The 27,159-nt window shown below is 41.9% G+C and overlaps 1 protein-coding gene across 5 annotated transcripts in view; it reads left to right on the top strand.

The window, feature by feature from the left end:
• The window catches only part of LUT1 (Cytochrome P450 superfamily protein), an 82,388-nt gene that overhangs the window by 35,473 nt on the left and 19,756 nt on the right, over positions 1-27,159 (top strand). For all 5 annotated transcript variants that reach the window (XR_015694375.1, XR_015694379.1, XM_087697208.1 and 2 more), the window contains 6 exons: positions 3,825-4,022; positions 4,106-4,207; positions 9,263-9,403; positions 9,501-9,608; positions 9,730-9,812; positions 10,093-10,255. Coding sequence is in view for 3 of the 5 variants with exons in the window: in XM_087697208.1 (XP_087553334.1) it covers positions 3,825-4,022; positions 4,106-4,207; positions 9,263-9,403; positions 9,501-9,608; positions 9,730-9,812; positions 10,093-10,255 (795 nt within the window). In the remaining 2 variants the exon portion in view is untranslated. The remainder of the gene's footprint in view (positions 1-3,824; positions 4,023-4,105; positions 4,208-9,262; positions 9,404-9,500; positions 9,609-9,729; positions 9,813-10,092; positions 10,256-27,159) is intronic.

Below are 27,159 nucleotides of genomic sequence, written 5' to 3'. Positions count from 1 at the left end.
AACTTGCTCGCCGCCTATCGGTTGTCCAGGCATGTTTTTAACGGTCTATCGAGAGACGAGCCCAGGCGACGCCGCCCGGCACTCCCATGGAATGTCACGGGGTTTGTTGCCTAGGGTTTCCCGAGTCCACCTCGCAACAGAACGTTCGCGGCCGAACCCACTAGAATCGACCTGAAACTTGGGTTCCTCGGGGTCAAGGTCTCCTGATAGCATTCTGGCGTCGGGTTTTGGACATCCTACTTTACGTAGAGATATCCAATCCGAAGCAGATCCATGTTGTACTTGGTTCAAAGAGAATGGCAAACGAGAGGGATGTGCCGCTCAATCTCTCTGCTCGTAGGGCATAGTCCCATTTTGGTCCCCTAAAACGGCATAAATCGGGTTCTAACTTAACAATATCTAAAGGTCGAACGACGGAAAATCTTATGAGAAGCCTCCCAGTTTTGTGGGACCACCCTACCATAGGACAGACCCATCAGGGGTTCTGCCTACCCGCTTCCCTTGATAGCTTTAGTTTTCTAATGGTCCTACCACAATTATGTGTGACATTTAAAATCAGCTTTATTAATTAAGCCTTTTAGGGAATAGGGTTCGTTTGTGTAATTTACAGTATATACATAAATACAGAGCAAGCAATCCTTTTGACAAACAAGTTCCTTAACTTATGTTCCAGGTAATCTTTGTCTCCTGCCCATACAGGAGAAATTATGTATTCCTTCTGTCCGATAGAAGTATTCCTTTTGCCTGCAAAAGTAACTGGTCCAAATTACATGGCACCATAATTTTTACCCTTTATCTAGAATAGGATCTTCCAATGCCCCGGACGTTGGGCTCACGGTAGTCTTCAACTTCGTTCGAGACTCGGCAACAAGGGGTGTCTAGAGCTCCACTGACTCCAAGCGACCTAGGAGCGAGACACACTTTCCGTGGTTGGCCTTTTCACCACTCGACCTTCGGCCCGTGAATCGATCAGTGCCCTTTCGGGTTGAGACGCGGCGTGACCTTGGAGATGATCCACCCGCGTAAAATATACTTCCTTAATTAATCCAATTAAGAATCAAGCACAATCAAGGCAATCGGCCTAATATCATCTTCCAAGGAAACATTGCTTTATGTTCCATGGCAACTTGTCATTAGTGACCCTTGCCAAAACACAAGCACTTGGAATAATCATTCAAATCACATCCCAACAATCAATTTACTGCAAAAACATTTAGGACATTGTATGATTAATCAACAAAAACAATGGTATCATTTTCCAAACATTGCAAGAATAGTCTGGATAACCTTCCATCGCGTGTTTGCTCTCCCCCTTGGGATCCAAGTGATTCCATGCAAAAATTACTTAACACTTCATTCAGCTAGGACATTGCTCAAGACATGAGTTCTAATAGTCCCTTACTTTGATTGATAACCGAATCCTTCTTCCTAAAAATGAGTACAAAAGCATCGGTCTTTCCTTTGACTTAGGGTTTCCTAATCCTTGAGCTCTTCGCTTGCCCTAGAGTTGTTGTTGCATCTAATCCAAAGGATTGATAAACATAGTCACCTTCTTCTCTTCTTCTCTCCTCTCTCTCTCCCTCTCTTCTTCTTCTCTTCTTCTCCTTCTTCCCTTATTCTCTCCTCTCTCTCTCTCCCTCTCTTCCTTGCAGCCTCTTGGCCCCTCCTCTAAGGCTCTATATATATCCTTTTTTCATTACGGTTGGGGGGTTTTTATAGTGGAAATGGGGGCGTGGTTAATTTGGGGGGGAGGGGGGGGGGGTGAGGTGGCACACGTGGCCTTCCTCCCCTCATTCGCGTCGTCGTCCTTATCTTCATCGACGTCCTCGTCTTGCTCGTCAACCTCGCTGTTATCGCCTGTAGCTCCACTGTCATTCTGGCCGTCTTCATCATCATCTTCCATGTCGACTTACCCCTCCCTCATCGACGTCGCCCATTCCTCCTGCCTCGACTTTCTTGTCAACCCCTTCCCCCTCGCCACCTGTTCGGTGGCGGCTAGGGGAGGTGGGGTATTACATAGAGCTGCTTGTTGGTGAGAGCTAGGAATCCTATATTTGAGGCTCATACGAAGCAAAAGAGATTCAATACCAAATTGTTTGAGAGTGGATCGTGAATTTGGAGTTGGAGCTGGTGTTTGGTTCTAAAGTGGACAAGGTGGTAGACATCTTCATGGAGGGTCTATATCCTTTGCTTCTTCCTTACTTGCATTGCTCAGGATTTTAAACACACCCAATCTCCAAGGTTCAAGAGGGGTTTTTAGTAGTCATGGTCATCTCTTGGTTGTGAGCAGTACACCTAGTCAATGAGGGATGTTTGGATTTTTGCCTAATTGTGGTCATTTTGGCTCACTTTCCATTTTGTGGTTAGTGTACCTTAGCCTGCCCATGTTATTTGAACCCCAGACACCTTTTGTGCTACTTTTAGGTCATGTGTCACATTCTAATTCATGAGCTTATATTCACAATGTCTCATCTAGGTGACTCCACTTGGATCAGTCACTCTCTTGTGAAGCTACCTAAGAATTAGCCTGAAAGATATACCTATCATTGGTGAAATTCTACCAGTTCTCATATACCCCCAAAAAGAAACTAGATTAAATAAAATCAAATACGAATTTCTAGAGACTTGGTAAGTCAACTGACTTAGAAAGTTCTAAAAAAGGAGAATCATGGCCATTGTGACACTTTACCCTAGTTTCATCACTCTTCCTTGCTCTCCACTATCAGCTGATTGCCATCATCTTTTTACTGCCTCCTTGCCATTTGCACATCAGTGTTTGGGTCCAGTGCTGCCACCACCATCTTTTTCAATAATTTGTAATGCCTATCGAGCCCGTTTCCATCCAGTGCTTTGACTATAGCTCCATGGGATCTCTTGTAGTCAATATCTCTAGCCCAGTCTAAATACATAGAACCTGGTAAAGCAGTGCCTTTGTAGTGAAGTGAAATGATACTTTGCCACATCCAAGAAAATACAAGAAAACTAACAAGAAATGCCTCCAAGAAATGCTAGAAACAAACCATAGCTTGCCATTCATATTCAATGAGAAGGAGAAATACAAATGTTGAAGCCATGGCTGCTTGTTGAGAATACTATGATGATAGCTGCTGCAAGGTACACACCCTTTGCAATAGTGGGAAGGAAGAAACCTTCTAGCTCCAAGAAGTGGAGTTTCAAGAAATGAATTGAAAAAGATATGTTACATTGGCACTCTCTTGCCTTTTATACTCTAGCCTAAAATAAACTAATTGGCCTAATTAAAGTAGCATGAAAATTGCTTTACTACATGAAGGGAGAGTGAAGAAGTACCTTTACATAGGGAAGCACTAGCATACATTCTTGCAATGAGTTTGATGAGGATTGATTCAAGATGGTGTTTGAAAAGGAAACATCCAGGTTGGCAAGGTAAAGAAGAGATGCAACCTACTGCTGGTATCTAGTGGCATCAATCAGCTCTTAAAAGTAGAGCAGGCTAATAAAATAACCAGTTTGGCAGTCTACAGTGCCAAACCATGTAAGTCTCTTGAACGTTTTTGAATGTGATGTATTCAAGCAAAAATTCATATGCCAGAAAAAGTGGCATTTCTGGCCCCAGCAACCTACTGCTGGTATCTAGTGGCACCAATCGGTTCTTAAAAGTAGAGCAGGCTAATAAAATAACCAGTTTGGCAGTCTGTACTGCCAAACCATGTAAGTCTCTTGAAGGGTTTTCAATGTGATGTATTCAAGCAAAAATTCATATGCCAGAAAAAGTGGCATTTCTGACCTGAGAAATGCAGCAGATGTTCAAGAAACTGCTTTAATGTTCCAGTTGTGTCTTGCAGGTCCCATTTTTATGTAAGGTGGTGCCAAGGCAAGTGAAAGCGTTAAATGCTGTTTCTATTATTCGTGAAACAGTGGAGGAACTAGTGGCAAGATGTAAGGCTATTGTGGAAGCTGAAGGAGAACAACTGAATGAAGAAGAGTACGTCAATGAGGCTGATCCAAGCATTCTCCGATTTCTTCTGGCAAGCCGAGAGGAGGTTGCAGCTTCATTATATATACAGAGGTTTTGATTGAGTTTCTATTCTTAGGATAGTTATTCAACTAGTCTTTGTCCTTGCAGGTTTCGAGCACTCAGTTGCGGGATGATTTATTATCAATGCTTGTGGCTGGTCATGAAACAACAGGCTCCGTCTTAACCTGGACTTTATATCTCCTGAGCAAGGTTAGCCATTGATGCTGTTTTTTGTGCTCAAGTTGAGCAAGGCTTCTAGAATTTTATCAATCAAGCGTTGGCTCATCTTGGTTTGTCTATGGACATACGCTATCGGGCCTTCTCTATGTACAAAATTGGCTTTTCAGCTTTTGCCAACTGTTAAGAAAAGGCACTTGAAACGGTGCTGTTTCTCACAGAAAAAATTAATCGTGTTGGATTAATGAAAGGAAGTAAAATACATAATTGCATTCTTAATAAGACTTTTTTTTATTGTTTATGTTTTGGTAATTTTAATTGAATTGTTGATGCTTTAAAAATGATTTCCTGGATTACAGTTGGGACTTAAGTTACTGTTTAGTTAACTGATATGCCTTCTAGGATTTAATAGAGTTCACCACCAGGAATGTGGAATACACTAGAACTTTTGTGTGTGATTGCTTCTGAAAAGTGTGAAGGCATGTCATTCTAAAAATCAGCTTTCCAAGGGAGCTATAGGAAGCCTTTCTCTTAAGGGGCTGATCATTGGGTTATCACACATACTTTTTTATAATATGGAGTAGCCCATCATAGGAGAGCACATAAGAAGCATTCATTTGCTATTTTGCTGCTCTTTAGTGGCTTCTTTTTTGTTGTTGGGGGGGGGGGGGGCGGGGGAATCAAAAGGGCTCAACAGTGTAGTTGAAGCTAGAGAGCTACATGAAAATATGACATATCTCAGGGTGGTTTGGGAGGGAAGGAAGAAAGAAGGCAAGGAGGGGGGCTGTAGCACTGTCAGGGGTGGCCATGTGTAACATGAAGAACAGACCATGGTGGTGTCAAGTGTGCAGAAACATCTCCCTCAACTCATTGGCGGCTGGATTCCCCTTCTGAAGATCAGCTCATAGCATGCCTTCCAAATAAGCCTTCCTGTAACACCCTTGATAAGCTCCTAGACACATGGCCTTTTGTACTTTGTTTTTTACCTACAGTTTTTTCCTAAGGTGCTATTAATAGAATCTTCTTTTCTTGGGGGGGAAACAACATATGATCTGAAAGAAAACAAGGCACAGGGGAAGATAACAGCAGACACAAGTACAAGAGAAAGTCTAGTAGAGAATAAAAAATTCTTTTATATGAAATCGATACAATTGATGGCTGAAGGGTCTTCAGTATTCTCCTACGAGCTTTGATGGTGATTTCAACAAATGTCAAATGCTGTAAAACTCATCGGGTGTATACTCCACTACCTACCGCAGTGCCCATTATGGCTTCTTTTCATTGGGGGTCCTTACAACATTGGGCACTTGGAGTATTAGTGAATACTTGAGAGGTTGACATTTGAGTGACCTTCAACATGATCTAGCTTCCATGGACTCAGAGTAGGTGACAAGCCTAACTAATTAACTATTCACCAGTTGAAAGTGTCCTAGGTAATGCACCCTAGTCTCTGCTCAGCTTGTCACTGAATCCTGCAAGCTCCTTTCCACAGGACCTCAGCTTCTGCGCAAGACCAATGGTAATAGTCTGGGGTCTCTAAGCATTATTGTTGCGAGCAAAGTTGACGTAACCCCCTCTTGTTGTATTTGTGCTAATAAGATGACCAGTCCATTGTGAGCAACTAGCCAAATAAAGAAAGAATCTCTCTGCGATAGTCAACTGTCTAAGAGGCACTGCCAACATGTTTGTCTTAAAGGGTCTGTGATGCTCAACTCCACTCTCTGCCAGCTACATGGGGAGCTATTCCCCTCTGCACACATCAAGATGGGTCTCCAAGCAATTGTTGTGAGCAAAGTTGACATGCCCCCTCTTGTTGTATCGGTGCTAATAAGATGACCAGTCCATTGTGAGCAACTAGCCAAATAAAGAAAGAATCCCTCTGCTATCGTCAACTGTCTTACGAGGCACTGTCAACATGTTTGTCCTAAAGGACTAGCTAAATAAAGAAAGAATCCCTCTGCGATTGTCAACTGTCTTAAGAGGCACTGTCAACATGTTTGTCTTAAAGGGTCTGTGATGCTGTACTTCACTCACTGCCAGCTACAAATGGAGCTATTCCTCTCTGCACACATCAAGATGTGCATGCCCACTTGTGCTGTGTAGGAGAATATACTCACCAACCTTTTTGAGATCTGCACACATCAAGATGTACATGCCCACTTGTGCTGTGTAGGAGAAGAAACTCACCAACCCTTCTGAGATTGATGAGGTGGGCTAAGCCCACTGCCTAGAATCCCTCATCCAACTCATCTAGTATCCTTCCCAATCCACAACCTCTAGTCACGGATGTCTTACCAGGCGAGCAATGGATCCAAGGACTGGTTACTGGGTCTTCCCTTTCAACTCAACAACATGAATTTTCCGCTATGGGGAATGGGAAAAGTCAGAGAGTGCACAACAAGTGGGAAAGGAGCATAGAGAGAAGAGAGCAACAGATAAAATGTAAAAGAAATAGAACAAAAACACTGATTTGGACACTTACACAAGGTTGCACATAATCGGCCCTTCCATGTGCAGAGGTACTTTAGTGAGGGCATTGGACTGATTGCAGAAGATGAGAGTTTGATTGAGGAAGATGAGGCAGAATGATGGCTGGCTGAATGATGTGATGATAAAGGCATGTTAGTGGCAGCCTATATATAGGCAATGGACAATACACAGGTGGACTTGATGCTACCCAGAAGATGATGCCTACAAAACTGGCTGCCCATGTGGAAGAGATGATGCCCCTGATGCAATATTTATAAGTTGTGTAATGCACTCCATAAAATGATCCGCGTGAATAGGCTAAGTGAAGCAGTTGATGAGAGATCAAGGCTTAGAAACCTTGATCTCCACTTGATGTGGCTGCAATGAAAGCATTTGACACGAAAGACAGACTTGCAGACCATGAGAGTAACACAGATCCCAATGTCCTTTAACTCAGATTGAGACTCACAAGCAAGAGATGTACATGGTACAAGACAATGAATAACATGTCTGCTAACACCCCTCCTCAAATCCGAGGTGTGGTTGAAGGTGAGAGAAGCAAAAAATTTGATGGAAGATCAATCCATGTGGGATTGATGGAGAGAACTGGAAGCATGGCCACCCCCTCTTCAGATGAAATCCCATTGGTAGGGGTGGAAAGATGCCAATGGAAGCAGAATCAGTGGATTGCCCTCGAATGGGGGCACACCAAATGTATCTGGTTAGGAATGAATGCCAAGTTTTTGATCTGATAAAAATATGATAGTGAGGAGCTATCGAAGTCACTATAAAGCACTCTTACTAGAGTTAAACATCAAGGAACAAAGAGCATTGCATGGGCATGCTAATAGCAAGGTTGGCTAGAAAAACATGGAGAATAGCCACTCCATGAGACAAAGGCCTTGTGAAGATGTGCATGTCTGAAAAAGCTCCTTATGATCTTGGGAATTCCCGTGCGAAACTGATTCAAGGTTCTGGGAATCCACACTCTCATCATGAATGCTGATATCCCCCTTGAATGGGGTAGAGGAACCACCAGAGGAGATGGGGGATGGGTAGGAACCTTGGAAGAAAAGGTAGCCTAATGGGTGAGACAATGGGAAGATGATGAGGGACCTTGCTTAAAAGAAGGAAATAGAGGCGATACAGTCCACTCTCTTGACAACCTGTCCAAAGAACGGCTCCTAAGGTAGCATCCTCTAAAAAGATGGTTGAGCTGTTGAAGGTAAACCAAGTACCAAGAAGGGTAAGGCCATAGATTGAGAGGAGATGGAAGCCCAAATCTGGAATATGGAAGACCTCAGCTATGAAATTCAAAGATGGATGGTTGGGCAGAATCGACATGGTGCCAACACCGTTGATAAGCATTCATGAGATGTCACGCTGGTGACAGTACCCTCTTGGGAAGGAGAATCCTGCAGTCAATCACACTTTTAAGTGATGTGACTTGAGGCACCAATATCCGTGAGCAATGGCCTCTCTAAGACAAGAAAATTGAGGGACAATCCTCCACCTAATGGATGTGAAGGAAGTCCAACTTGGTCATAACACGGAAGCAGATGTGGATGAAGAGATAGGCTCCTTCACTCTATCCTTTGCACCAAGACAAAGGTGAGGTACTTCTAGCACTTCTCATTGGGATGCAAGGTCTTTCCAGAGTGGACACTTGGGAAGCCCTTTGTGCTTGTTGTCTCTTTAGAATTAGAGTCAGAAGAAGATTGCAATTTGATTTTCTTCTTTCTTCTTCACAGAGCTGCTGGAGTTGCATTTCTTGCCTGCACAGGTTGCCCTGCTGGTTGCCTGATTGCTGGTGGTAAAACTTGCAACCTAAACACTCGATCTGCATGTTAGAGGCAGGGACTTGGAAGGCTGCTGCAAAGAGAGGGAATGGCTCAGGATGCAGCTTGGAAGGAGGGAGAGGCATGTGCAGTTTCTGGTATTTCTGGGGAGGGTGAGAGGGAGAAGACAAAACCAGTTGCAACATGCAGCTGTCCAGGGGTGTGTGAGGAAAGGAGAAATGGCTTTAAGTATGGTGGTGGGGGAGGACTGGTGGTGGCATTGGCTCCACATGAGGGTGGCAGTAGCTGTTGGCTATGGGAGTGGAGGCAGGTAAGAGATCACATGAGAAGGAGCGAGTGCCAAGGCAGGCAGGTGGAGGGGGTAGAGGGCTGGCACAAGGTAAGGAGGAGGGGCTAGCGGTGACACGCAGGGGAGCAGGGGGAGGCAAGTTGTCACTCCCTGTTCAGATTTGACCTGTCTAAATTGCGTTGTAAGGAGCAGTTTTATGGGTGAAATAGAAAGTTGTCTTATTAATCTGATACGTCACTCTCTGTTTCTGTCTGAGGTTCTTGATTGGCATCTAGTTCCTTGTTCTCCTTTAACATATATTCATGTTGCACATGGCTTGGCTGAATGGATGGCCATTAAATTGTCATTTCAGAAATGGTAATAAGCATCGTTATTACAAACAATAAACTTACTGCTCCCTACAGCAAGAACCTCCAAATTATACCTCATTTTTTCCCCCTTATCAAGAGAACTGCTGCTGCTCATCCGGGAGTGTTAAACAGTAAGTGTCATGTGCGATTTGTAACGATGACCATTGTTTGGATCATACAGAATAAAGGACCATATCTGAAGGTTCGTGAGGAGCTAGATCATGTTCTTGAAGGACGCAATCCTTGCTATTCTGATATAAAAGAGTTGAAGTACTTGACAAGGTGTATCAATGAGTCGATGCGGCTTTATCCTCACCCCCCTGTAAGCATGTTTATCATTTTGGTGCATTTGCAGTTCTTTGTTAGATGAATTGTGTGCTGATAGTGGACATGTGGAATTTGATCTGGTCTATAATTAGGTCTTAATAAGAAGAGCACAAGAACCTGATGTTATACCTGGAGGTTACAAACTTGAAGCTGGCCAAGATGTGATGATATCAGTGTACAACATTCATCATTCCCCCAAGGCATGATAGCTTGGTTTGAGGATTATGGCATAGAACTGTTAAAAATGAGCTTAAGTAGGACTAATTTACTATGTTTCTATTTCCAAATGTGATCTGTTGCCTGTTCTGAACTTTAAAGCAGGTTTGGGACAAGGCAGAAGAATTCCTCCCTGAAAGATTTGATTTAGATGGACCTGTACCCAATGAAACAAACACAGACTTTCGGTAAATCGTTTGTCCCTTCAGTAGTACTTATACTGTCTTTCTTTCTCATTGGGAGATGCGTATATGCACTTTTTTTTTCTTGGTGGGAAAGTATTGTACCAATTGTAACACGCGAGTGCATGCATGCACACATGCAGACACAAACCTAGATTCATATTATTTCTTTTCATGCAGGATGGGTTACGATATTTGTCGTTTCTGAGCGTTTCTTCTTTCAACATGTTCTGCACGCTAGATAAACATGGGTTTCCTTACAATTTGTTACATATCTCCAATCCAGGTACATACCTTTCAGTGGTGGTCCACGTAAATGTGTCGGTGATCAGTTTGCCATGCTAGAGGCAATTGTTGCACTGGCAATTCTGCTTCAGCATCTGGACTTTCAGCTTGTCCCTGACCAAAATATTGGCATGACCACTGGTGCAACAATACACACAACTACGGTCAGTTAAATGGCTGAAACAAACTTGACTTTTTTTGGTGAATTTTTTGCATAGCTTGACACTTTGTTAAATTCAAAAGTCAATGATATATTTTTATACAATGTAATGAGTATGTATTCAAGAGAGGATAGTATGATGTCAGCGTAGTCCAGAGGGAACATCTGTCACTTCATGTGCAGTTTAAGCACAGGGAGAACAGAAGAAAATTGGTGGAAATATTTGGAGTTCCATTACCAAATCCATATTTATCACAGGCAAAAGCAAAATATTGGTTGAGAGGAAAATGCATGAAAAGAATAAAAAAGCAAGGGTCGATTGCTGAAAAATTAGACCAAGATATTGGGACTTGTAAGATGCGTGTTTGTCTAGGATTTTACAAGACCAAATCGTAGTGGTAATCATTGAGTAAATCATCAAAGATCAGGTAATGATTGCCATAATGATGACAAAACAACAAAGCAAATGCATACAATCTCCCTTAGGCTAAGGTGTGTACCTAACCCTTTGACCCTTGTTTAATGCTAAGTGGTGTAAAATGTGCTCACATGTAAACACACTTATACACAATAATGTGTGTTCGCAAACAGGGATTAGATAAAACTAACAAACCCCCTTTGGGTCATGGTGATTGAACTTGTGATGTGAAACATAGAGAAAAGAAAATGGGAAGATCTTACCTCGCAAAGGTAATGCCTAATCCCGTACAACGATTCTGGAAAGGAGATACATAAGCTAGAGAGATGCAACATGAGATATGTCATGATATGTTCTACTAGGGAGCTCAGGAACATGAAGTAGGAAACGGTTCAGAGGCGCATTACATGGCTTAGAGGTTGATCAAAAGCTAGTATGGCTCAAAGGCACTTGGCACATGACCAGAGGTTGAATATGTGAGTATAGCTTTCAGACTCAACTCAGAGGCCATTAAAAAGTGGCTACAAACCCTTTTGAAACATAACTCCTTTAAGAATCAAAAGAAAAAGAAATAAAAAGAAGTACAACTCATTTTGGATTAAAATCTATGCAGAGGACCCCACACAATTATTGAATAAGTGATAAAAAGGTCTTAGCGCATGCGTGCCCATGGCCAACGTCTAATTCCGATCACCTAATTTTTAACTAATTTTTAAAAGATAATAATCAATTTTGATTCTTGTCTTTTTGAAATTTTAAAATTGTTTGATGGTTTTGAAATCCTCCCTTGATATTGATGTCAAGGAAATTGTGGTTAATGTGGATTGTTCGCGACATTGTCGCCAACAAGCAACGGATGCTTGGTAGGGCATTTTGTACCCAATGTTGAAGGTGAGAGCTTAGGTGGTCTTGAAGGCATGGTCACGGGCTTCGATGTGATGTTAGAAGGCTCTAGTGTGACAAATTTTATCTAAGAAAATTTGAGGGATTTCAATAGAAATTGAGGTGTTGGAGATTGCATGTGAACTGCCCAATCATGAAAGGCTTTAAACTTTAATTAAGGTTGTAAGTTAAAACTTTATCTTGCTAGAATGTCTGGCGGCAAGCCGATGGACAAGGTGTCATGCGAGCACGAGCTGGAGGTCCATGCATGGAAGACATGACATGATGTTCTGGGCTGTAGGTGGAGGCAGCCGGGCATGGCATGAACATCAAGCACACAAGTGATGATGTAGATGGTAGGCAATAGGCAGGTCGAAGGCAACCTACGGAAGCTTCTCTCTTCAACATAGACTCGCTCTCTACGGTTGCATGCAGGCTATGGGGCATTGTGTGCAGTACTTTCTCTCTCCTGAGGGCACAGAGTTTGCTGTAGGCAATAGTCTTGGTCTGCATGCAAGTGCTTTTTGAAGATTTTATGTTGTAATTAAAGTTTATAGGGATTCTCTCTCTCTCTCTCTCTCCCCCCCTTCTCCCATGGAGTTCCATCCGCAATAGCTTGCTGGTCACTTGCGAGCTCCATACCCATCAATGGTATCAGAGTGAGGTTTTCCTTCAGCTTCACCCGTGGCTCCCCAATCTTTTGCTGGTTCTCTTCGCGTGTCTTGGCCATAATTGCGCAGTACTACTGAGAAATAAGAGCAATAGCAGCAACAAAAAAAGAAAAAGAGAAGAATGTGAAGAAGCGCCCGTTCTAAAAGGCTGTCCGGTCTGCCCAGACTGACCTGCTCCTGTTGTGACCCCTATCGCTGCACGTCAGTCTCGTGCCCCACGTAATCTGTTGACCTGCTCTGTGTCCGACGCTAGGCTACGTCTCGTCTGTCTTCTTCTCACCAACGACTTAGCGGGTCCAGCCTGTCATCTATTGAGTGCCACATCACATCGACTTGCGACATCTTGATTGTCACCATCCCATCAATTTGTACCAGATAAGTCCAAAACTAAAGTTTTAAACTTTAACATTGGATTCTTAAGGGCTGTTCATATGCAGATTGGGGCTTTTCCTATTGGAGCCCAATTTCTCCACCAAATTTTGGGGCCTTTTACCCCAGCCATTAAATCTCACTTCAAATCACTTGAATTTACCCAAAGTTATCCCTAATTTTCTTTTCCCCTTAAAATTTCTCAAAAATTTTATCACAAAATTAGTGGCCTTTTCAATATGAGCCCTCTCCATGACATCTACCATCAGGATGTTGAGATATAGCATCACGATTGAAAAATTCTTGGGCATCAGGTTCTCCATGGGGAAAACAAAGATCTAGCTCAGACTTATGTGAGAAGGTGCATGGAAAGTCATCTCCACGTTCGGCGAGGCAATGCACAAGTTCATCAAGAATGGCTAAAGAAGAACGAAAGCACACTCACCATCATCGGCCTCGGCCTCTTTGACAACCCTCTTCATCACCTTGATCTTACAAAAAGAGATATCAGATGGCCTTCAAACCATATTTAGGGGAGATATTAATAATTTCAAATTATTTGTGAAGATATAAATTTTTAGTATCTCCTACAATCCTTTGGAGACTGTTAAGCAGTATCTCAATCATTTAAGTCTTTTCTATCACCAATTGACCACTCTTAATAGCCATTTGGATGATGATGACAAAAAGGTTGTACTTCTTTCCAATAGCTTGATAAAAGAAGCACAATTCCATGAAATTGTGGCAGCTCTCAAGGTGACTCGAGACATGAAATATAAAGAAATGGTCACCATGCTTTTGGATGGCGAAAGGCACAACAAAGATGTTGATGTAGCATAGGTAGCCTTCTACACCAAGAAACAATTGCCCAAGTGTTGATACTGCAAACGTATTGGCCACACAGTTAACCAATGGTACAAAAAGAAAGACAAGCAATACGGCCAATATGCCATTGCTAATACCTTATTTGATAGTGACCTTGATAAGCCACCTATTACTTCTAACAAGGCCCTTAATGTAGTTTTTCAATCATTGTCTTTTGGCAATGTTGAACCGTGTGAAGAAAATACCCTAACACAAAAACACAAATAATACGGTACGACAAAGCACATGCTTATAGAATAACATAGTTAGGGTTAGGGTAACTCAGAGACAATGAACACAGACAATGAATGAAATGATACGACTATTGAATATACAATGCTCACGCAACAAACACACTATGTAGTGAATGAATATTGAATCTCAAACTCCTGTATCTCAAGGACCAGGGCAGGTTAATGAGCTAGAGAGTGTATCGTCCTTTGAACGGATCTTGAATCGCAGCAAGGTAGCCTCTGGATATCGAACACTAGCACATGCAGCTAAGAAAGGTTGGATTTTGATGCAGACGTCAGTGTAGGAGAGAGAAAGACTAAAAATGTAGGTGTGAGAGATTGAAAACGCAGGTAAGGAGAGAGAAAATAGTGAATGCAGTTGGGAGGAGAGAAAAAATAGCAAACGTAGGTTGCAGGAGAAATCGAGACTAAAATGCAAGTGAGGAGAGAAAATAGTGAATGCAGTTGGGAGGAGAGAAAACAACAACGACAGGCTGAGGAGAGAGAAAACAGTAGACATAGGCTGGGAGGAGAGACAAAACAATAGTGACAGGTTGGGATGAGAGAGAAAACTTGTAGGGCGGTAGTTGGGGCCTGTAAATGCAGCAGTGTGTTGACGTGGTAGGCTATACGACAACTGGATGATAGACAATAGCAGTCACCTTGTTGGAAACAGTAGCAAACTGATGACGGAGGGCTGGAAACAGGCGCCAGATGAGTGAAGACTGCAATGGATAGTTTGGACTACGATGTCCTTCGCGAACAGGGTGTGGATAGCAAGCTGAAAACACTTGAAACCTGCAAAAATGAGATTAGGGTTGAATGGAGGGCAGCATACCTATTTATAGAAATTTGGTCCCTCCCAAGTGGGTTTATGCTTATGGGATACAAATACACTCTAGGAATGCAGATCTTTTTAAATAAACAAGGTTTCTTCCTTAATTAAGCATGTTTTGGGGTTGTTTAAGTGAAGATAATGCATTTTTTAGATCAACACCCCCTCTTAGGCCCAACAATGGTGCCACAAGGAGTAGGCTGGCTAAACCCTTTTTTTTCTTTATCTTTTACCCCAAGGCGTCCCCCCCTAGAGCAACTAGAGTATTGGACAAAGGGTGTGTGTCAGTTGCCCAGTAGCCCACTAAGACTATAGAGGCGATGGTTATCTTACCAAGGGAGCCCAAGTGATCACCCATGAGAGGCCAGGGCATTGGACAAAGGATGCACGGCGGCTGCCCAGTGGCCTACCAACAGTGGCCTACCAAGTCCTACAAAGGCAGGTGGAATCAGCTATGGACTTTTTTTTTTGAGGGCTTTGTAGATTTAATAGATTTAACATTAAGCGAGGGTTTCAAATCAGTTTTCGTCCTATTGAGTATGTGTGCCCCAAACGGGAGAGTGGTAATACAAAGGCAGGTGGAATCAGCTATGAACTTGTTTTTTTTGAGGGCTTTGTAGATTTAATAGATTTAACATTAAGCGAGGGTTTCAAATCAGTTTTCGTCCTATTGAGTATGTGTGTCCCAAACGGGAGAGTGATAAGGGATGGTTAGACCCAAGACCTCAGACCCAAGATATTCACAAAACAAGAATACTCTCCTTACCATTACTAGGCGTCAATGAAGAAGGAAAATGGCTAAGGTGTGGGTAACTCAAATATAGCAAAGATGTGAAGCAAGCAAGACAAGCAAGCTAGAGAGAATTGCCTTGGAGACTGCCATGTGCAATGCGACGAATATGGTGGATCCAGAGTCGACCACTTCAAAAAACCGAAAATGGATAAATGCGCACAGATGCATATTTACATGAACAGAATGTCGATGCATGGGATAATGCAAAGGGAGATGCAAAATGTTATGCTCACGCAAAATGGAATGCAACGGTGTCACTTGGACAGTGTCCTCGCAAGGGAATTGTTCACTTGCCCAAGTGTCCTTTTACAATCATGTCATTTTGACAGTGCAGATGAAGTTACAAATGTTCATAAGTACAATACAAAAGAATAAATGAATGAATGGATGTCTAAAAAATGTAAGCGTCATCGTTGCCATTATTAAGAGAAGTAGCCCCCCCTCTGAAACTGAACGGGAAAGTGAGAGGAAAGCAGCCTCTCCTCGTGAACCTGAAGAAGTAGGAGAGGGTGTATCCAAGCCGATCCTGTATAGAAGGTACTGAAGAACTGGCCGGTTGACTGTTTTGGTCAAAATGTCTGACGAAGGCACAAACTCTAGGCGGATAGTGGCTAGCTCAACTTGCTCTTTGGAAAAGTGAAACTGGATTCCCACATGCCGCATCTATGGTGTGATGATTGGATTGTCCACAGCAAGGGCATTGGAACTCTAGTTGTCGCAGTAGACAACAGTGGGAGAGTCACAAGGGAAGTAAAGTGCCGCCAATAAGCTCCTTAGGTAGATGGCCTCGATGGTGCCATTGAAGAGAGCCCTATACTCAGCCTTGGCCGTGAAAGTTGCCATCGTCTCTTGCTTACTATTGGACCAAGAAATTGGAGCTGTGCTTAAGGTGAAGAGGTAGCCATCATGGGAACGGCGGTGACAGGTTCTTCTGTCCATTCAGAATCAGTGTACCCCTGCAAACATAAACTAGAACCATAAATGAGGCCATGAAAATAAGTACATTGTAATAACGCAACACATAAAGACATGCAATCCAATGTGACATCCTAGGTACTGTGAAATATTGATTGAGTAAGCTAAGGTTGACCCAATATGAATTAACGAAAGAAGTTTCCCTACAATAGATCTATAGGTGTATGCGCATCGAAGTGCTTTTCTATTTTATCATCAGGCATGTGTGTGTATGCGCAATACCCGAAGACTTTGAAGTGGAATATGACAAGCCGAGAGCCAAAGAATGTCTCGTACGGTGTCATGCCGCTATGCGGACACAGTGTGAAAAACTCTAGAGTGCATTGTCCTTGGGCTTTCTTATTAATATAGAGAGCCAATGTCATATATGATATTAGTCATTAGTGTTAGTGTCCATAGTGTGGATGTTTAAAAAATACTAGATTTTTAGACAAGTTTAGTATATCTTTGATATTTTAGATATTATTTATTGTAAATATCCAAAAATTGTAGACAACTTCTAGAATAGGATGACATGTAAAAGAAAGCAAGTGGCTTTTAGCCATTTTTGGGGGATTTTATGCAAAAAGAAGGGTTGGCGAAATCACGCGATGCGCGATCGTAGTTTTCAAGCAATAAACAATACTCCGAATTGGGAGAAGGAGGAGTGATCTGGGAGAATTCTAGCTAGGTGTCCTAGTATTTTACCCCCCTTTTGGAGCCAATGGAAGCATCAGATTGGCGGTCTGAGCAACAGAGAGGAAGCTATTATTTTATGCACGTTTTTGGTCTACAAGAGATTTATCTTCTCAGGATGTAGAAATAAATTGACAGGCTTCACCTCTATGAGTATTCTTCTACATCTTCTATTTTTTTAAACCCCTTCTCTTCCGTCTACTCCTCTCCCTGAATCACCTTTCACCCTATTGTCTCTTATCCCCGTGGTAGACTTTGGACTCCAAACGCTCCGACAACGGGGTCTTTCGAGTAAGAGCTGCAGTCGGGCACTGGTTAAGAACGTACACCACAATGTTAGCAGCCTCAACTTAAAGGCGCTCAAGGAGCTCAGGTGTGAACAGCATAGAGCGTGCCATTTCCACGACTGTTCGGTTGCGATACTCTATGACTCCATTTTGAGAGGGGGAGTTGGTAGAAGTGAGCTGGCGAGAGATGCCATGTTGTTGTAGAAACTTGAAAAACTCCTGGGAGATGAACTCACCACCTCTATCACTTCTTATGCAACCAACATGATGACTCATCTAGTTATGAACCAACAGTACCCAAGCAGAGAAATATGTGAAAGCATTGGACTTATGCTTGAGGAAGTACACCCACATGTATCTCGAATGATCATCCACTATCAAAAGGAAGTACAATGTGCTGTTTAAGGTGGTAGTGGATGTAGACCCACAAAGATCAAGGTGAATCAATCTAAGAGATCCCTTAGCTGTATGTATAGATTGTTGAGGGATTGGGGTACAATGCTGCTTTTTGAGCTGACATGCTTTACAGATATCTCAAGCTAGCTTTAGGCGAGGAAGACCCTCAACCATCTCACAGCGAGACAACTCATAAAGAGAGTCATAGCCAAGATGCCCTAGGCGGAAATGCCAAAGATGCTCATTGTTTATAAGCTCTCGTGATGTGGCTAATGCCTGGAAGCTTTGAAACATGGAGTCCTCGACTGTCGGCTTGGTAAGAAAATGGGTCATGTGGTATAGGCCATTAGGCTATGCCTCACCATGAGCAATCACTAAACCAGTCAGAGAGTCAATGACCTTGATGGCGGTCGCAGTAATGAAAACTGCTCACCCCAACTGGCAAAACTGTTGAACAGATAGCAACTTCACCCCAAGCTGAGGGACATGGTATACATTGTCCAGCAAAGCTAGATTTGGACCCTTGTCAGTGGCAAAATTGATGCAATCTTGAGCTTGGATCTTGACGAGGAGTTGTTTCCTATGCGGACTTGCTTGGCTGCAGGGGCTTGGGTACAGAAGATATTCTCTATAGAAGTCATGTGATGTGTAGCTCCACTGTCCATAATCCAAACAGATGCTAATGTGCTCGGTCGTGACGAGTGGGCCTCCGTGGTAGCTTTGTTGGGAGGCAATTCACAGATGTGAACGAGACTCATATCGGATGTCTCTACAAAGATGATGTGGGCCTTTGCATACCATTTAGCCAAGCCCTCTGGAGTTGAGAACGTTGTCGACTAAGATAACTGACCATTGGCAGCGTGAATTTGACATTTCCACTACCCCTTGCCAACCCATCACCCTGCTTCCCTTGAGGGGGGTTGCCCGATTGAGGGGTAGGGGTTTGTGACTTGGGTTTTCGTATTGTGCCTCTTGCCTTTGATCGTCACTCGTCGTCAAAATAGCCAGCCTTTTGACATGTTGACAATACCTATTCTTTTACGTACATTTTGCCACCCAAGTTTGAGTTGAGACTGGGAGTTTTCTTCTAATTCCCCTGCTTGTTTTTAATTTTGATTTTGATTTTGATTTTGATTTGAAGTTTGATTTTGTTTACCCTTTCCTCGCTACTCCTTCCGAGAATGAGCAACAAGAGCCCCCTCTCTGAGGGATTATTCAAATAAAACTGATCAAACAGTCGTGTATAACGCAATAACTAATACTCAAATTCATAGAATGTGGGTATATTGGGTAGAGAAACCACTTGTTGCACAAAATTGAAGTATTTATCCGACAGCTTGTTAAGAAACAATGTGACTTGATCGTCAGAGGACATAGGAGTCCCTGTAGTGGAGAATTCGGGAAGGAGACATCGATACTCTGCTAACTTGACTTTCAAGTCATCCTAGTTAGAGATTTTGAAGTTCTAAAGCTCATGGTCAAGATTTATTTGACGGTCCTATCTCGAGCCGTATAGCAATCAGTCAAGTGTGCCCATCGCTTTGATGCTAAGTTAAAATGCTGAAGTTGAGAATGAAACTGAGGTAATAAGCCCTGCATCAGCTTGACAATAGTAGAGGCATTCCTAGCCTTCCATGAGTAGACAACCTCATATGGAACAATTGTGGGATTGGGTTGGGGTTCCAATCCCTACACAAGATTCCATAGGTTCTATGAGTCAAGAACATGTATTATCAAGTTTGACCAAGTTGTAAAGTTTGGCTCGTTAAAATGAGTCTTGTCATTGAATGCATGCTTGACAGAAGATGAGGTGGAACCATGAGGTGTTGGGAATGTGGGGTAAGATGGATGTGGAGGATAAGATGGTGGTGGTGGTGGTGGAGATGTTTGATAAGGAGGAGAAGGGGGAAGAGGTGGGTAGATAGAAATAGGCTGTGAGTGTCCAATGAGTGTCGATTGATACGGAGGCACTGGAACATGAATGCTTCCATAAGATGTTAGTGGAGATGGAGGTATTGGGACATGTAAACCTTGTCGGCATATTGGCTGGGACACAGCATAATGACCAGAGGGTCCACTAGATAATGCCATGGAGGTAAATTGTGGCACCAACTGATCCACACTCGGAAGAGACTGGGGAGGATACCTAGGTTGCAATGATCTTGAAAGTATGTGAGAAAAAGGTGGAACACCACTGGATGAGGAAGAGATGAGGTCCTAATGGTTGTGCCTAAATTTGAAGAACCCCTCAATGTGGTGAATGAAAACACATGTGATCCTACATGAGATGCAACATGCAGTGCAACACGCGGTGTACTTAATGGAGGTTGAAAGGATGTGGCAGCAGAATAAGAGGGTGGGATGACAGGAGATTAAATGGATTTATAATAGGTGTAGATGTGGGAAATAACGTGGGTTTCTTTTGCCCATTAAATGCATTAAATTGAAATTATAATGATGAAGATGCATCTACTTCATTTTGACATTTGAAAACAAAATTGTTTGAAGGAAAACAAGGGGAATGAGTACTCACATTTTCTTGTTTCAATTGCTCATCTAGTATTGAGTTCGTAAATAAATATGCGTCTTTCTCATTACTCATAAACCAGAAATTGTCTTGCATACATCTTTCGTCATGAAAATTATCCATACTAATAGAAGAAGGGAAATCATCGTAAACAGAATTTGAAATGGTAGACATACTTGGCACCTTAGAGAATAAGTATGAAGGCAATGGAGTGTACTCTATGCGAGTTTCCACTTGCGGATGGTCAATCCTAAGTGGAGATTCCGCCCTTCTTGTTGCATGGTGAGTAGATCGGTGCACCGAGTCTGAAGGGTGAAATTCAGACTTCCTTTTATTTGTTGTTGGGCTCTATATATCAAAATGAGATCGTACTTAGCTGCAATGATCTTGTAAGTTCGTGGAACTCCATGGTAGTCCAATGTCTATCTGGCCATGTCAGAAGTTTGTGAAGCAAGCTGTGAGGTCCACTCCGACTCATTCCTTGATGGATTTAGCTCGGATATGAGAAGTGGTGTGGAAGTAATGTTCAAAGTCATTTGACCTTCTATTGTTCTTGCTTCTTGTGCAGAGCTTTCAAATCAAGGCCTAGGTTTCTCTCAGAGAACTTGGCTCTGATACCATGTGAAGAAAATACCTAACATAAATACACAAATAACAGTGTACACGACAAAGCACAGAATGATAGAAGATTACAATTAGGGTTAGGATAACTTAGAGACAATGAACACAGAGAATGAATGAAATGATATGACTATTGAATATATAATGCTCATGTAGCAAACACACTATGCAGTGAATGAATATTGAACCTCGAACTCGTATATCTCAAGGATCAGGACAAGGGTAATGAGATGGAAAGTGTATCGTACTCCGAACAGATCTCGAATTGCAGCAAGGCAGCCTCTAGATGTCGAATACCAACAAACCTGGCCAAGGAAGGCTGGATCTGATGCAGATGACAATGTACGAGAGAGAAAGACTAAAAACGTAGGTGAGAAGAGAGAAAACAATGAATGCAGTTGGAAGGAGAGAGAAAACAGCAAACGTAGGTTGTACGAGAGAGAAAGACTAAAAACGCAAGTGAGGAGAGAAACAATGAACACAACTAAGAGGAGAGAGAAAACAACAAATGCAAGTTGGGAGGAGAGAGAAAAGAACAACGATAGGTTGGGAGGAGAGAGAAATTCTGTAGGGTAGCAGTTGGGGTCTGCAAATGCAGTAGTATGCTAACGTGGCAGATTGTACGACAGTTGGATGATGTACAACAACAATTGTCTGGTTGGAAATAGTAAGAAACTGATGAGGGTTAGAAATAGGCGCTAGATGAGTGAAGATTGCAATGGAAAGCTTGGACTGTGATGTCCTCCGCGAACGGGGTGTGGGCAACTATTACTTCTGACAAGGCCCTTAATGTATCTGTTCAATCATTGTCTCTTGGCAATGTTGAACCTTATAAAGAAAATGCCCTAACACAGAAACATAAATAACACTGTACGACAAAGCATAGATTGATAGAAGAACACAATTAGGGTTAGGGTAACTCAGAGACAATGAACACAGAGAATGAATGAAATGATATGACTATTGAATATACAATGCTCGTGCAACAAACACACTATGTAGTGAATGAATATTGAACTTCGAACTCTTGTATCTTAAGAATTAGGGTAGGGGTAATGAGCTGGAGAGTGTATCGTATTCCGAACGGATCATGAATCATAGCAAGGTAGCCTCCGAATGTCAAACACCAGCAAATGCAGTCAAGGAAGGTTGGATCTGATGCACATGGTAGTGTAGGAGAGAGAGAAACTAAAAACGCAGGTGAGGAGAGATAAAATAGTGAACGCAGCTGGGAGTAGAGAGAAAACAGCAAATGCAGGCTGTAGGAGAGAGAAATACTAAAAATGCAGGTGAGGAGAGAGAAGATAGTGAACGCAGCTGGGAGGGGAGAGAAAACAACAGCGATAGTCTTAGGAGAGAGAGCAAACAGCAAATGCAAGCTAGGAGGAGAGAGAAAACAACAGCGATAGGTTGGGGAGAAAATCTGCAGGGTGGCAGTTGGGGCTTTTAAACGCACCAGCATGCTGATATGGTAGGGTATACGACAGATGGATGATTGATAGCAGCAGTCACTCAGCTGGAAACAACAGTAAATTGATGACGGAGGGCTGGAAATAGGCGCCCGAAAAGTGAATATTGCAATGGACAGCTTGGACTACGATGTCCTTTGTAAACAGGGTGTGGAGACAACAGGCTGAAAACACTTGAAACTTGCAAAAATGGGAGCATACTTATTTATAGAAAGTTTGGGCCCTCCCAAGTGGGTTTGTGCTCATGGGATATAAACACTCTCTAGGGACGCATTTCTTTTTAAATAAACAAGGTTTCTTTCTTAATTAAGCACGTTTTGGGGCTGTTTAAGTGAAGCTAATGCATTTTTTAGCTCAACAAACCCTATCGATATGCATTTTGAATTAGATCATAAATAAATAAATAATGCAATTTGGAATTAGATACTAACCATGCCAATGCATGTGTTAAGATCTTTCCAAACACATCCATTTATTGTGTGGGATATACTTCCTGGATTTTTATCTAGAAAGATTAATACTTTCTTTTACGATTCGATTAGGAGTTGTATTTAGGGGGATTTGTAACCACTTACTGCATGATCTCTTAGTTGATCCTGAAAGCTATACCCATGTATTTGGCCTTTGGTCATGTGCCCAGTATCTTTGAGCCACGTTGACTTTTGATCAGCCTCCGAGTCATGCACATGCACCTGTGAATGATGCCTTACTTTGGGTCCTTGAGCTTTTTAGTAGAACATGTCATGATCTTCCTCACGTCTCTCACTTATGTATCTCCTTTTCTAGAGTCATTGTATGGGATTAGACATCGCCTCTTCAAGGGAAGACCTTTCCTTTTTTTATTTCGTATGTTTTGTGTCATGGGTTCAGTCACCCATGACCTGAAGGGGGGTTTGTTAGATTTATTTATCCTTGTGTGTGAACACACATTATTGTGTGTAAAAGTGTGCGTTTAGGTGTGAAGACCTTTTACACCACTTAGTATTAAATAAGGATCAAAGGGTTAGCCATACATATTAGCCTATGTATTCGGGCCCTATCACTTGTACTTTCATCATACATATCTGATCTATCATTATCAATCTATCTTTCAGTTTGTGTATGTGCAAGAGTACTCTCTCTCTCTCTCTTTACCCACCCCGCCCCCCCCCCCCCTCCCCCCCAAAAAAATGGAGTTCATCCGCCATAGCTTGCTGGTCACTCACGGACTCCATACCTATCGAAAGGCATGCATGCTATTGGCCCTATCCTTAGGCTAGAGGCTAGTCTAGCACTTTCTTCTCATAGCTCTTTAGGCTATTTGAGTTAGCCTCATAGGCTACTTATTCTTGGTTGAGCCTTGATTCTTTGATTAACTTGGAGGCTTCCGCTCCCGAGGCTGAGCTTCATATATCCCTTGGTGCCACCAAGGTGGCCCCTCCTTTTACATGAATCTTCTATTTGAGATGCTTCTACTTTGTTCACTTCTGGATGAGATTGGCATCCATTGTTTGAGAAATACAGAAGTAGTTGCTTTCTATGGTACATTTAGGTCCTAGCTTGTCTTCTTTGTCTTTGAAGTTAGAACCTTACTGTACAAGGGTACTTGGGCAAGTGAATAATTTCCCTATGAGTGTACTATCCAAGTGGCACTTTGTTGCACAAGCATGTACCTTGTGTTAGCATTGTATGCATATGTTGGGTGTTTGGATTGGATGAAACCTATGATTGTAGGCATCCCTTCAAAGTAAAACCCATACATATTGTGACATGCTTTCCTTTTGTCTCATTGAGTTGAGCATATGAGCTTCTATTGCTCACCCAACATCTCGAGTAACTTCTACACTCCTTGCAGTAGTTACTCTTATCTAACTGGTCATACCTTTATATTGGCACCCTTGATTGTGGTTTTGAACTTTGAGTTTCACTTGTGTGAATTACTAAGAAAAACAAAAACATAAGCTCTAGTCTCATAGGAGTGTCATTGGCTTTGCGATCATTGCGAGCCTCTAGGCAGCCCATTGCGACACCCTTGGTCTAGATTCTAGTGCCTTGATGTCACTAGGGTGACCTCTTGGCTGACTCGAAAGAAGATATCCATCGCCTCTATGACCTTGGTAGGTCCTTCGGCAGTCTAAAAGGAACCCTATGACCTTGGTAGGTCCTTCGGCAGTCTAAAAGGAACCCTTGGCCTGATACTTTGGCCTCTTTGGGGGGGGGACCTTTTGGGCCAGGACTAGAGCTCCTTTCACCCTCTTCAATCACCCTTTGTGGGCATGGCAGGGAATGTTAAGCTACCTAAAATTTCCATTTAAATTATTATCTTTTTCTTGCAAATTTTTGGCTCTTAAAGCAGTTCTGAAAAGCATTTCTTCAATTAAAATGAGATTCGAGACTTTGCCAACAAGACAACAGGCTCAAACTGTTCTATAAAAGGGGCAATCAGTTGCATTGCCACCTTCCTCCACTTCTTTGCATGGTGCCAGTCATCCTTGCATTTATATCTTAATCAGGAGCAGACACTTCCACTTTACAGGCAAGGCCCTCTCATATTACTTGCATATATATTTCTTGTGACAGTGATTTGTCACACTGCAATGTTTCATAGCCAAAATGCTAATATTATTCCAGCTCAACACGAAACGATTTCAATTTTAGGAGCATAACAAGACACCAAACTTGAAATTTCTTTTATCAAGAAGACTTAAGTCATTGGGATAAGTTTCATGTTGCAAAACACGTAATAAAACATGCTGTGATGAAATGATTGAATGCTGAAATGTTAAAACTTTTTCATGTCATGGTTTTTAGTCATTGATGATTTAAGGAAATTTTTTGCTTACATTGTGAGCATCTCATTTTCCTCTTGTTTTCACTCCATCTTCTATATCCAAGCAAATAAATGATTTTCTATTCTTTCTTGCTGTCCTGAAACATTCCCAACCGAAACATTCCCATTCCTTGCTTTTGCCTCACATTGTCCCTTGATTGGGGTCTCCTCCTTGTTTGCACCCCCATTAGTTGCCAAGAAAACTATTTGAGACCTATTTTAGGAATCTCATTGCACACTTTGGTGTTTCATAAATATACGAAACACCTATTTTAGACTCAAAAAATCTTTCTAGTTAGTCATCTTTCTAGTCAGCGTGTTCGCACTATGAACTGCTTGTATATTATCTATGTTGTACTCTCTCTTTATTCTTGCAAGATTGTTATAGTGGAGAAGAAGAAGAAGAAAGAGAGTTTTCAGCTTCCTATCTTTTGTGCTTTCTCTATGTGTTGTGTGTCTTGGAAGAGCTCAAGCTTCCTCTCTTTTCTCCCATCTTTTCATGGTATGAGAGTAATGTCTAGGTGAGGAGCCGTGAGCCACAAGCACAAGAGTCTATAAGGAAGCATTATTGTGGAGTGCGCTTGTGGAGATCTCTCTTATATGATCTCCAATTGACAAGCCGTCTTTGCAAGCTTGGAGTGCTCGAGGGAGTATAAGAGACCTCCAATTCTAGCTTGTGCGGTTGGATTTGTATTGAGTGCATTTCTACCTCCATTCGGGGGATAGAGATTGTTTGTGTGTGAATTTGGTAAGGCTTGGGAACTCTACAAACCACGCCATTTCGCAAACACGTTGCAAGTGTTGGGTGTGATAGATAATATTTATAGGTGGTGAGACATTAGAGGTGTTGCTCATGGTATACTTATAAGTTATATACTGACTTTAGTACAGGTGACAATTTACTTGAATTAATAGGTTATTAATAAGAGTAGATTTTTGGGTTTTGTTGCACAATGTTTATGGGGTTTAATCAAATTGCCAGTGATAAGCTTGACAAGCATATATTCCATGCTTGGAAGTTTAGATTGATCGATTTTCTTATGGGTAAAGGTTATTGAGACTACATTGAATGAGATAATGCTAAGGCGCTAGAGTTACTGGAGGAAAATGCTACGCTTGAGTAGGTCAAGGTATTTAAGAAATAGAACCAAGGTGCTCAGAAATATATGTACTGGTTTTCCATCAATGTTTTAGACAATATGATTGGGTACATACATGATGCAAACAGTCTTGTAGAAGCATGAAATAACTTGGTTAAGCTATTTGGTACAAATACGAAAGTTATTGTTAAAGTCTGAGTTAAACAATGTTAAGTGTGACAATTTGTTTATCAATGACTATGCATTGAAGATTAAGAGTATTGTTAAAACTCTTGGATCTATTAAGTGAAGGTTGATGATGATGATATAGTGGTTTCATTTTTGGATGGTTTGGGTGAGGGGTACAAGTAGTTTCGAACCTCCATCAACACGAGATGCCATCTCTAATTTTGTAGATTTAGTATTTATCTTGATGCTAGAAGAGAGAAACTTGGAGCTTGCTACATCATTGTCCCAAAGCAAGAATAGTTTAGAATGTGTACTCTAGTCTAATATAAGTAGAGGTAGAGATTATGATGGTGGCCATTATGGGAAAAATTAGGGGCAATCTAATGAATCATAGGAGCCGTCACATATAGGTGGTAGAGGCTAGTCTCGAGGCAAGGGGAGCCACAGAGGATAAGGCAGACATAACATAGATTATGATATCAAAGAATACTATAATTTTGGTTAGAAAGGCCATATTACATATGACTGTTCAAAAAAGAGATGAGGTGTACATAACAAAAATTGGAGAGCAATATAACACATATGTATCTGCTAATAATCCATTGATAATGAGAAGTTATTTGTTATGCAACACATGATGAATGTAGTAGCATTAATAGTGAGTGATGATGTATAGTATATGGATTCAAGTGCCTTTCACCGTATGATATCTTGTGGAGAATGGTTTAGAGAAATGAAAAATCTTGAAATGCTTGGTTTTGCAAAAATAGGAGAATACAATACATCTTGGTGCTCATATTGGGAGCATTTCATTGT

The sequence above is a fragment of the Lygodium microphyllum genome, chromosome 2 (assembly GCF_053477565.2).
Source record: "Lygodium microphyllum isolate KBCC chromosome 2, Lygodium_microphyllum_v1.1.10, whole genome shotgun sequence".
Taxonomy (NCBI): domain Eukaryota; kingdom Viridiplantae; phylum Streptophyta; class Polypodiopsida; order Schizaeales; family Lygodiaceae; genus Lygodium; species Lygodium microphyllum.
The sequence above is the reverse complement of the archived record's forward strand: the minus strand, read 5'-3'. Positions and strand labels throughout refer to the sequence as shown.